The sequence below is a fragment of the Coregonus lavaretus genome (assembly GCF_964263955.1).
Source record: "Coregonus lavaretus genome assembly, chromosome: 32".
In the NCBI taxonomy this organism is placed as follows: Eukaryota; Metazoa; Chordata; class Actinopteri; order Salmoniformes; family Salmonidae; genus Coregonus; species Coregonus lavaretus.
This window is the reverse complement of record NC_140019.1, coordinates 17,568,989-17,581,355: the sequence shown is the minus strand read 5'-3', so window position 1 is coordinate 17,581,355 and position 12,367 is coordinate 17,568,989. Positions and strand designations below refer to the sequence as shown.

Here is a 12,367-nt window from a genome sequence, read left to right as displayed (position 1 = left end):
ACTTCTTACTTCAAGTGATTACATTTAATGTAATCAGCGTGCCTATTGCAGCTGTCTGAAACCATTATGCTACTGTAGGTGATATGACTGACAGAACTGGCTCAAGTGTGAGTTATTGGAGAAACAGGATTGTTGAGAATTGGTACCCTGCCTGCCAACTACAATGGCACATTTGTTAAACAAACACCTGCTTGCTGTAAATTATTTGCGCCGATTATGACCATTTCAAAAACGTTGTAGAGAGTGATACAAGAAAAACATGGGAAGAATATTAGAGACACAAAAAGTGTAACTCTTTTTTTATAAGCCAGTCATATTAATTTACAAATTGAGATGAAATGAAAATAATAAAATATTACACATTGAACAGCTTAAGATGTGTTCATGCTGATCCCATTGTCAAGCCCTCACTATAATGTCAAGTCTCCAAGTGGAGCAGAGTGACCTCTCCATTGTAGGCTACCAAGTCATTGTTTGCTTTGTTTTGTTGAGTTTTTTTTCTCTACTCCCTCTTGGTCTCTCAGTGTGATGGAGGGAGAGGACCCAGAAGGAAATCCCAGCACTGCCTCATCCCACTCACTTCCTCCCCAAGCAGAGGCGGTAAGCCCAGCGGATGAGGATGATTGTATCACAACACGGGGGAACTCTGAAGAGACCGCTGAACACACAAACAGCATGGGCCAGCCGAGTCAGGACCACCAGAGTGAAGGGGTCCCAGCTAAGACTGCTGCCACAGACAACAACCAGAGTCAGTCCGCCACCACCATGGACAACCAAGTCCAGCAACAACCCACGGAAAGCCTGTCTAACACTAAACTCTGTGGGTACCTCCTTAAACAAGGAGGTCCCATGAAGTCGTGGAAGTCGCGCTGGTTCACATACGAGGAGAAGAAGAGCCAGTTGTTTTACTACAGGATGGCGCAGGATGTGACCTCTTTGGGGAAGATTGAGCTGTGCAGCGCCACGTTTGGATACCCCCTCCAAGGAGAGCATGGCACCTTTCACATCCAGACCCCCGAACGGACCTTCGTCCTCAAGGTAATGTTTATTGAATTTATAATATATCAGGTGTATTCAAATCTGAACCTCGAGGTTGGCAATTCTGCCTGTTTTATTTTCTTCCTGGTAGTTATTGTATTTATTATTAATGTCATTGGTTGGCCAGAGAGTCCCTGAGTAGAGGGGATTCACTTCTGGGGCCATCACATGTTCAACCCTGTATCACCAGGGTTTTTCCTAAATGTAGAACTTGCTCTGAATGGGAGTGTCATCAATATTTCTGAAATGTCATAGTTTTTTGTGGAGGGATGGGGAAGACTGCTAAAAGGATAAAAAATGAGGCAGTGAAACAGTGGTGCTCTTGTATCTGAATAACGGTCACATGTTAACCCAGTCATTTGGGTCACACAGCTGTCTATTCCTCTCAATAAGAAACCAACAGATCCTTTTGGTCAGAGATTAATCATAAAAGCTGAATGGGAATGCTTAGTAATTACAAAATGAAGGCATCTCTCTTTCTGTTGTATTGTTTTGTCCATGTTTGCTATACAGGAAGACAAATACAGTGCACTCATATTCACACATTGCATTTTAATACTTTATCTTGATCCACAATGGAACATTCTGAAGTCACGCATTACAGATATTCTGACTCGTGGCACACATGTACAGTAGGCTAACAATATCTCTTCTCTGTCTGTTTCAGGCAGATAACCAGGAGGCCATGATGTACTGGCTACAACAGCTGCAGCTGAAGAGATGGCAGCACCAAGACCAGCTAACAGGAGAATCCACACGTCACTGCACTGTCCACCAGAGACCAGAGGGACAGGGGGAATTACCCACCAGCTGCCCAGGTATAGTAAGACAGGGAATAGTAGAATAAAGTGGCCCCAGACACTGCTCAAGATTATGTCTGGCATGACAATGATTGACAGAGAAGGCAAAGAATACCAGCTCAAATACCACTATATACCATGCATGGTTTAATACTTAGTGAAGCATTAAACAAATGTGAGAGAAATGTAATACTTGAAGTTAGTATGACAGTGAAAGTGGAAGCCATCAGACACACAATCAAGTTAACAACAGTGACAGGTATGTCATTGATTATGAAACCGGTTGTAACCAGTTGGATCGTGTTATCTGAGGATATGTTTTGTTTATAGTTGATATCATACTAAACTGTACTATGAATACCTTAGGAGATGGGTGTCATATTCTATCAAAGGGAGTTTGTCTCAAGTTATTCCACTCCCTATTGACACATGCAAGTTTAGAGGTAATTTCTAATATGTACAAGATCCTACACACAGATACAGAACACACCCAATGAAACATTGGCAGATATCAGAGATGAAAAACTAAACTAGGCAACATATTAATTTAGTTAAATTGAACGTTCCCACATTTTAAACTAAACATTAGTAATAACTCACCAATGTCCAAACAACAAAAATGTGTACATACTGTGAATCTTTCAAGTGAAAACAGATGTCAATGCACTGGAGTGTGATGTCAATATTTACAACACTCATCCCTTGGCTACATAGTCAATTCATGAATCGTCAGCAGTTGACTTTGTCAGCCTAAGCCTCTCCCTGGCTGGTAAGTGGCCTCACTAGGGATTTCCAAATTCTCCCACTGAGACCTAGCTTCCTGAAAGCCTGTGGCAGCACACCCACTTCCTTTCAGTGATTCAGCTAATCTACTATGGGCATCAAGTGTAGCCAGCCAGTCTGATACAGAACATTGGGTAAGTCATTCATCTTTAACTCTCAAATAGACTTTCATACAAACATTCTGTCAAAAACCAGCTAGTTTACATACAGAAATGTTAGTAACAATTTACGTCACTTTAATTTTACAGTATTCTTGTTAGAAAAGTGCGACAAGTATTGTAACTGATCATTTTTACACTTGAGGGTTACACTGAGGACACACTGTGTATTTAGGTAATATAAACACTCAGAACATTCCAGATATAAATACTATGAGTAGAGCTGACTACTGATATGATTCCCTATTCTACATTACAGACTGTTCTACACTATATATATTTCTATAGGAACGTTCTGTAATGTTGCAGCCTGGTGTTGTTGAGCAGCATGCATGATTGGAGCCATTCCTGTGTTTAAATGCCTGGAGGATGAACAGACGTGTTCCATGCTCCTCCGCCAGGCCAGTCAGCTGATGTCTGGGAAACAACTGGCCTATTTGGCCTCTAGTGTTTTAGAACAGAGACCTATGTTTCCAAATAATAAGGAAGCTGTCTTTACTGCTCATTTCCATCATGTAAAATGCATATTTTTTTCATTTCACTTCACCAATTTGGACTATTTTGTGTATGTCCATTACATGAAATCCAAATAAAACCCCATTTAAATTACGGGTTGTAATGCAACAAAATAGGAAAAACAGCAAGGGAGATGAATACTTTTGCAAGGCACTGTATGGGCCAATGACTGGCCCTAGTAGATTATATTTTATCTGTTGCAATAGTTTCTAGAAGAATGTTCATTCATTGTCAACATTCATGTTTGTACTCTGTAAGCCTATGTTGTTGTCTTAAACACTGGAATATCTTAAGTACAGTACATTACTAATAAAGGAAGGGTTGACTTCCCTTTTGGGCCCAAAATGTAGATTTTGGGCCCAGGTAGCCTAGCGGTTAAGAGCATTGGGCCTGTAACCGAAAGGTTGCTGGTTGGAATCCCCAAGCTGACTAGGTGAAAAATATGTTGACGTGCCCTTGAGCAAAGCACTTAACCCTAATTGCTCCTGTACATCGCTCAGGATAAGAGCATCTGCTAAATGAAGTAAAATGTCAAATGTATATTAAGATAGGGGGTGGGGGACAGCAAGAACAATTAAAATCCCTCTGGTAACTATTCAAACGTTTTTAGGGTCATGGCATTTTCATGAAACGGATTAAAGGTTATTTTCACCTACACAGGCCTTTATCATTTAAAATAAATGATTAATCTCTCCAGTGTTTAATGATATGTTGTTATTATATGCCCCATTGGTGGCCTGCCTGGCCAAGGTTGAGATTGGTGGGGTGGGGTTCAGGACAGGAAACAATGTTGATCAGATGTGCTTTGATTTTTCACTGCACCGTCTGCAAATTGCAGACAATTGCTTGCTCTTGATGCGTTCCCGCTTTCGTCTCTGGAGATTTGATACCAGTAAACCACTTATCTACTGTTAGTGATTTTACACGAAAAGAGATGCTAATGTACCTTCATTCAATCTAAATGTGAAGGTAAACTCAGTTGGTTTTTATCCACTTGGTATTAGATATGACATGGTAGCAACTACTGTATTACCCTATGTTATTACTCCATAGCTACGCCACACTTTCTTAACTAGTCAATGAAATAAGCACCACCTCTTTTACAATAGTATTTCAACAGTAGAATATGAAGTAGGAAAAGAAGTCTAAACAGGGCCACATTCAGTAGGCAAAAGTTTTATAATGTTGCAGATATGAATAGAGCTGACATTCCTTATTCAGAGAGACATGTTTGTTCTACGTAAAATATTACTATCTTAGAGTTCCACAATGTTTGCCTACTGAATGTGTCCCAGGTGATTCCAGCGTGCCCTGCTCTTTGATCCCAGGGGAATCTGTGTAATGAATGTTTTGGCTACAGCCCCACTGACAGCTGCAGGAAGTGGTTCTGCATGGCCCCGAGAGCGAGAGGAAGTGCCCGTCTGACACCGTGCTGAGGCTAGGAGCCTTGGTTATAGCACAGGGGGGCTGCACTACACAGACTACAGGCTATTCTGGTCCAATAAATCAACACACATGTTATTTTGAAGCTTAAATATAAGTGAGATATTCAACTGTTCAAGTCGTAGCTGTCTTGAATATGCATGAATGAACAATGTTATTGCTAGTTCCATGTAATGACTTTTCCCGATGCCATTGAGTTTGCTCCTGTTGTAGACACAACCTTTCCTACCAACTGGTTTGTGAATTGTGATATTTCATGCTTGTCCTGACATGCCCAGAATGTTTCACGGAGGAACAGAACAGTATGTTTTGACTGTAATACTCCTTTGAATATTCCCACGGTCCCAATTGTAGTTGTATTCAGCTTGCACAACTTGGTTGCCCAAAAGTAGTTAGGAATTTCATCAGTTAAGATAAATATATGAATCTCTTGACTTTTCAATGGGTCTCACCTCATGGTGTCATAACTTTCAGTTCATAGCAGTACAGTAAGAGCAAACAATTTTACCTGAAGACCAAGTCAACACAAGTCTGGTGGCCAGATAGTCATGATCGTTATTCTCTGTATTACAACCCATGATATCACTCTCATTGTCTTTAGCCGGAAGGTTCCTGCTTGTTACATGAGTAGCTGTGTCCTTTGTGTGCCCTGGCTCCAGAGGGCTTGATCCACTGACGTTGTTCTTTCCTTTTACTTCCTGTAACGTAGATTACTTCCTGCCAACGATGAAGACCCCGCCAGGCCTCTTGGGCGAGGAGGCCGCCAATCTGCCTGCGCCGGTACAACGGGCCCCCCTAAGCAACTTCTCCCTCAAACACCCTCTGATAGAGATTCAGTAGGTGATTTTTCCCATCTTTTCCCATTCATTTGGGATTGAGGCATATGGCTGGACCTGTACAACAGATTGTATAGGATACTAGGGCTGGGAATTGCCAGGTACCACACAATATGATATTATCATGATACTTAGGTGCCGATACGATATGTATTGCGATTCTCACGATTCTATATGTATTGCGATTCGATACTGTGATGTTATTGCGATTCGATGTTCCAAACATATTGCTCACAATATGTCTGCTGCAGAGAGACGAGAGAGCATAAGAAAACAAGTTTTGATCAGTCATGGAAATAAAAGTGCTGAAAACAAAATGGCTTCCTATTTAAAAAGAAGATGGAGCACAAGCTATGAAGGAAACATACTGGAGTTTTGGTGCAGGTACAGCCAACTAGCGCAAAAGTAACATTGTTATATTGTCAAAATAATATGATACGTCATATCTTCAAAAATAATATCCCGATATGTAACTGTATAGATTTTTTCCCCATCACTTTAGGATACGTTGGAGTAGTTGACATTGGGCTTGATATTCATCTACATTGTTGATTGTAGACATTATAACTGTTTGTGGCTATGTGACTACAGGTGCCTGTGCTCTGCCAATCTGCTAACATGCCAAGATTGACTTCATAGTGAAAGTGACTTTGAGATGTATTTTTTTTGGCTTGTACCTTAATCGCTAATTGCTTCATAATAAATGGATCGTTCTAGTAGTAGGTTTACACTCAGGCTGGCACTTGAGGGTGGATGTGTTGGCGTGCATGCTTACGTTTGTGTGTGTTCTCACACGTGTGTGTTGCTCCTACAGGAACTCAATGCACAGTCTCTTTTACAAGCGGTCCTCCCAGGAACTGAGTCGGAGTGTGTTCCATTTGGAGGCGCCTCCTCCCTGGACCCCACCAAATCCCTCAAAGACCCCCTCCCAGACAGCCCAGGACAGGCTTGGTACGTCCCACACACACCCCAGCTTCTGGAGATGTTCTCCAATACACTGGTGTTCTACACTGGTGGCATCCTTCTGCCCTCTGTTGGCAGCTGATTGAAATCATACAGAAGGATCAGGTTTTCTCATTGTCTGATAGCATAATGCCGTCATTGCTCTAGTAACATTGTCATTTTTTCTTGTCTAAACAAAGATACATTTTATTTGACACATTAGTAATATGTCACAGTCCAGAATAACCACAGAGCCATAGCCAACCTCCTCTAACCTCCATGCCCTCCTACAGGCCCTAGGACTCCCGTTGACCCCCCGACCCCTACCACCCCGCTGCTGTTGGCGGACCACGCGGGCGAGTGCTCCCCTGGGGAGGGCAGGTTGTTCCCATGCCCATCCCCGAAGAGCAGAGGGAAGACGAGGGGCAGCTCTGCCACCATGCCCACTGTGCTACGGGAAGCTGCTACAGACAAGACGACCCGCCTCCAGCAGGAGAAACACATGCTGGCTGAGGAGGTCAAGGCCCAGAAGGTTAGAGCTAAGATCAAAGCCGTGCCAGATCTAATAAACCTCCAATATCTTACGAACAATGTTGTTTTCCACCCTGCCCTTATTATCTGACGTCTAGAATATGGTGTATGATTGATTTGATAGGCCTACAAATATCTTGAAATTCAATGTATTCCTTCTCATTTGAATCTGTGCCAGACTAGATGGACTAACCTCACTATTCACCTCTTGCTTTCCCACCCTGCCCCTGGCTCTACCCTATCCCCTTCCTCCTCCCGTTCCCCCTTCCAGGAGCTGGTGTGGCTTCTCCACAAGGCCCTGGAGGCGGCTCAGCTAGAGAAGCGGACCTGCACCGAGTTCCTGGCAGCCGAGTGCGAGCAGGAGCGTCTGGAGCTGTTGAGGCACCGCGAGCGCCACGCCGCTGACCTGCAGTGTCGTCTGGAGGAGCTGAAGGCCAAGGAGGAGGGCCTGAGGAAGAGCTTGGCCCAAAGGGACGCCCACGTGGCCGAGCTGCAGGAAAATGTCACCCTGATGATGGCGAAGAACCACGCCAAACAGGAGGTGAAGCCCATATTAAGGGGTCTAGGCCCGTATTCACAAAGAGTCTCATAGGAGTGCTGATACAGGATCAGTTTAGTCTTATAGAGCACAATGATTATGATGACAGTGGGGACCTAATCCTAGATCAGCACTCCCACTCTGAGATGCCTTTTGAATATGGGCCTGAGTTCTATTTGGCTCCAAGTGTATACACTTCATGATATGATAATATATGGCATCACTGCCTAATAATACAATCCTTTCTGATGTGATCCCAGGTGATCCTGAAGCTGTCAGAGCAGGTGGCAGCCTGCATGACCGACCCTAGACGCACCGTGTCCACCACCAATGGCCTGGAGGTCCAGACCTTCCACCAGCTGCAGGAGGACACTGAGAACCTCAAGGTTGGTTTGTGGTTGGTAGGTAGTAGGTCAGTCCAACACCAGAGATGGAATCAAGACCGAAGCCCAGCCTCAAGACCAAGACCAGGAGCCTCATTTATAAACGTTGCATACGTACAAAATATGCCCCAAAACATGCGTGCGCCAGTTTTCACGTATAAGTTGGCATTTATAAAAACGGAACTTGATGTGAAAATGTGCTTATCCTCCCGCAAGCTTTAGACCATGCGTACACAGTTTCCAGTGGTTGAAGTATTGCATTGCAAGAAGGCAACGTAGCCTAGTAGCCTTGTGCAAATGGGGAATATATACTGAATATACAAAACATATGTCTTTCCATGACATACACTGACCAGGTGAATCCAGGTGAAAGCTATGATCCCTTATTGATGTCACTTGTTAAATCCATTTCAGTGTAGATGACAGGGGAAATGATTTTTAAGCCTTGAGACAATTGAGACATGGATTGTGTATATATGCCATTCTGAGGGTGAATGGGCAAGACAAAATATTTAAGTGCCTAACAGGGTATGGTAGTAGATGCCAGGTCCACCGGTTTGTGTCAAGAATTGCAACGCTGCTGGGTTTTTTCCTGATCAACAGTTTCCCGTGTGTATCAAGAAAGGTCCACCACCCAAAGGATATCCAGCCAACTTGACACAACTGTGGGAAGCATTGGCGTCAATATGGTGACTTATTCATAGCAAAAAAAAACAGGTAGCTAAATATAATAACAAGATGCAATCATTATCTTTGCATTCTAAAATAATTGGAAAGCTATTTCCGAATATTTAATTTCCATGATCATTGCATAATAAATTCCTCAACTTTTCTGACTGTCATAGTTTCATACCATCATACAATTTAGGATAGGCTACCGTTCGTCCCATCTCTCATTTAATTGGACCAACTTCATTAGTAAATTGATCAGCTACTGGTATTTAAAGTATTTTGCTCTATGCGATCATATCCGAAGCGCAGTGTCACGGTAGAACAGACGGTTCACCTTTTCCATTGACGTTTGTAGGCTACGTCTGAATACTGTAGTATCACATTTCTCGAGTAGCCTAGACAATATTTCATTTATAAACATAATACATATATCATAACTATTGCACCTTTTCTGACCATGATGAGTTCATATTCCCAAAGTAGCCATACAACAAATTACCTTGCGCATCTCTCATTTAATTGGGCCTATTAGATAGGCTATTAGAATGTAAGTTGTTGCTCTATGCATCCAAAAGGGAGCGCGGTTTATAACATACAGGTGAACAGACAGTTGATATTTGGCATTGAAGTGTCTCGGCTACCACTGGTATAGCCGACTGTAGTTTACTTTTTTTTCTTTCTTTTTTTGAATAGACAACGTTTCAGAATTTTCAGGCAGTGTAGCATATTTAGGTTCAGGAGAAAGTAAATGCAAAACACTATTGAATTCAAACAATCTGTTACAGGTCCGCAACAATTTGCAATTGTTTTTGTGTTTCAGAAACGGACAAATGTCACTGCAAAAGAAAACAACATTCTGCCAACACCTCCAAAGACATTTGATCAAGTTCGCTATTGATATTTGATTTAGATATACCGGTACTGTGTAAATACAGTGCAATGAAAAAGTATTTGCCCCCTTTCTATTTTTCTCAACTTTTGCATATTTGTGATACTGAATGTTATCAGATCTTCAACCAAAACCTAATATTAGATAAAGAGAACATAAGTGAACAAATAACACAACAATTACATATTTATTTCATAAACAAAGCTATGCAACACCCAATTCCCCTGTGTGAAAAAGTAATTGCCCCCTTACACTCAATAACTGGTTGTGCCACCTTTAGCTGCAATGACTCCAACCAAATGCTTCCTGTAGTTGTTGATCAGTCTCTCACGTCGCTGTGGATGAATTTTGGCCCACTCTTCCATGCAGAACTGCTTTAACTCAGTGACGTGTGGGTTTTCAAGCATGAACTGCTCGTTTCAAGTCCTGCCACAACATCTCAATTGGGATTAGGTCTGGACTTTGACTAGGCCATTCCAAAACATCCAATTTGTTGCATTTTAGCAATTTTCATGTAGACTTGATTGTGTGTTTTGGATCATTGCCTTGCTGCATGACCCAGCTGCGCTTCAGCTTCAGCTCCAGCTCACAGACGGATGGTCCGACATTCTCCTGTAGAATTCTCTGATACAGAGCAGAATTAATGGTTCCTTCTATTAAGGCAAGTCGTCCAGGTCCTGAGGCAGCAAAGCATCCCCAAACCATCACACCACCACCACCATGCTTGACATTTACATTACATTTTAGTCATTTAGCAGACGCTCTTATCCAGAGCGACTTACAGTTAGTGAATGCATACATGTATTATTATATATATTTTATTTTTTCATACTGGCCCCCCGTGGGAAACGAACCCACATCCCTGCCGGCCAAACCCTCCCCTACCTTGGACGACACTGGACCAATTGTGCACCGCCCATGGGTCTCCCGGTCGCGGCCAGCTGCGACAGAGCCTGGACTTGAACCAGGATCTCTAGTGGCACAGCTAGCACTGCGATGCAGTGCCTTAGACCACTGCGCCACTCTTGACCTTTGGTATGATGTTCTTACTGTGGAATGCAGTGTTTGGTTTTCGCCAGGCATAATGGGACCCATCTCGTCCATAAAGTTGACTCAAGTTTACCAAAAAGCACCTGGATGATCATCAAGACTCTTGGAAGAACGTTCTATGGACAGATGATTCAAAAGTATAACTTTTTGGACGACATGGTTCCAGTAATGCCTGGCGAAAACCAAACTCTGCATTCCACAGTAAGAACATCATACCAAAGGTCAAGCATGGTGGTGGTGGTGTGATGGTTTGGGGATGCTTTGCTGCCTCAGGACCTGGACGACTTGCCTTAATAGAAGGAACCATTAATTCTGCTCTGTATCAGAGAATTCTACAGGAGAATGTCGGACCATCCGTCTGTGAGCTGGAGCTGAAGCGCAGCTGGGTCATGCAGCAAGACAATGATCCAAAACACACAATCAAGTCTACATGAAAATTGCTAAAAAGCAACAAATTTGAAGTTTTGGAATGGCCTAGTCAAAGTCCAGACCTAATCCCAATTGAGATGTTGTGGCAGGACTTGAAACTAGCAGTTCATGCTTGAAAACCCACACGTGAATGAGTTAAAGCAGTTCTGCATGGAAGAGTGGGCCAAAATTCCTCCACAGCGACGTGAGAGACTGATCAACAACTACAGGAAGCATTTGGTTGGAGTCATTGCAGCTAAAGGTGGCACAACCAGTTATTGAGTGTAAGGGGGCAATTACTTTTTCACACAGGGGAATTGGGTGTTGCATAACTTCGTTTATGAAATAAATATGTAATTGTTGTGTTATTTGTTCACTTACGTTCCCTTTATCTAATATTAGGTTTTGGTTGAAGATCTGATAACATTCAGTATCACAAATATGCAAAAGTAGAGAAATTAGAAAGGGGGCAAATACTTTTTCATAGCACTGTAATGCTCGTTCATGCGCGCACAGTTTTACGACAGGTCTGATTTATAACGAGAAACATGCGTATGTATGGCGTGCGCCAATTTTAGAAATCTCTATTTTTGTGCGTGGCAGTCTTTTCAAAAATATCACACGCAGATATTTTAATGTCAAATTTACGCAATGGTTATAAATGAGGCCCCAGAACCATAGAGTCTTTTGAAGTAGATTTTAGATATATATATTCTCTGGTCAAATATGAAGCATATTTATTTGTTTCTTTAAATGGCCCTCACTCTGCCCTTCCTTGCAGTATTAATACTTTTCTCACACAGGATGACATTGAGGCCTACAAGATCCAGAACAAGTTTCTGAACTCTGAGATCTACCAGCTGACCAAGCTATGGCGCAACAGTTCAGAGCAGGAGAAAAGCCTTATGGTGAAGGTGGGTCTGCCTAGTGACTATGGGTGATATTCAGTGCCAAATACATCTGCATGTGCTGTCCAGGTTGGAGTGGGTTGTGGTGAAGGGAAGCACTGAAGGCCACTACAGTTGATTGAATTGGGACCTCAGTCTTGGTCTTTTAGGGTGTGCTTATTTTGTGTTGCAGTGTGCCTACCTGGAGGCCCGTAACTGTCAGATAGAGAGTCATTACCTGGGTGTACTGAGGAAGCTGCAGGAGAGCAAGGCTCTAGAACCGGGCCAGCATGAGGCTGTGAGGAACCTCATAGAGGACGCACTACAGGGAGACCTGAACGACATCCTCAAACTCAACCCTGTCAGGTAACGGACCGTGGATCAATACTCTGAACTGGCTTCCTTTCCTTGTCTTCTTGTCTCCTCTGCTTCACTACACTGATAGATGACAGGACCAACTTTTTTATTTAATTTTTATTATTTATTTATACAT

The 12,367-nt window shown here is 42.7% G+C and overlaps 1 protein-coding gene across 4 annotated transcripts in view; it reads left to right on the top strand.

The window, feature by feature from the left end:
* LOC311107518 (TBC1 domain family member 2A-like) overlaps positions 1-12,367 on the top strand; it is a 34,238-nt gene that overhangs the window by 17,980 nt on the left and 3,891 nt on the right. For 2 of the 4 annotated variants that reach the window (XM_084150018.1, XM_084150019.1), the window contains exons 2-10: positions 525-1,038; positions 1,706-1,856; positions 5,448-5,574; positions 6,389-6,525; positions 6,810-7,048; positions 7,319-7,588; positions 7,846-7,971; positions 11,791-11,901; positions 12,068-12,240. In XM_084150018.1, coding sequence (XP_084006144.1) covers positions 529-1,038; positions 1,706-1,856; positions 5,448-5,574; positions 6,389-6,525; positions 6,810-7,048; positions 7,319-7,588; positions 7,846-7,971; positions 11,791-11,901; positions 12,068-12,240 — 1,844 coding nt within the window. In that variant the 5' untranslated portion in view covers positions 525-528. Of the gene's footprint in view, positions 1-524; positions 1,039-1,705; positions 1,857-2,645; positions 2,756-5,447; positions 5,579-6,388; positions 6,526-6,809; positions 7,049-7,318; positions 7,589-7,845; positions 7,972-11,790; positions 11,902-12,067; positions 12,241-12,367 lie in introns of those variants that run through there. The other 2 variants (XM_084150020.1, XM_084150021.1) reach the window with 2 other exon arrangements.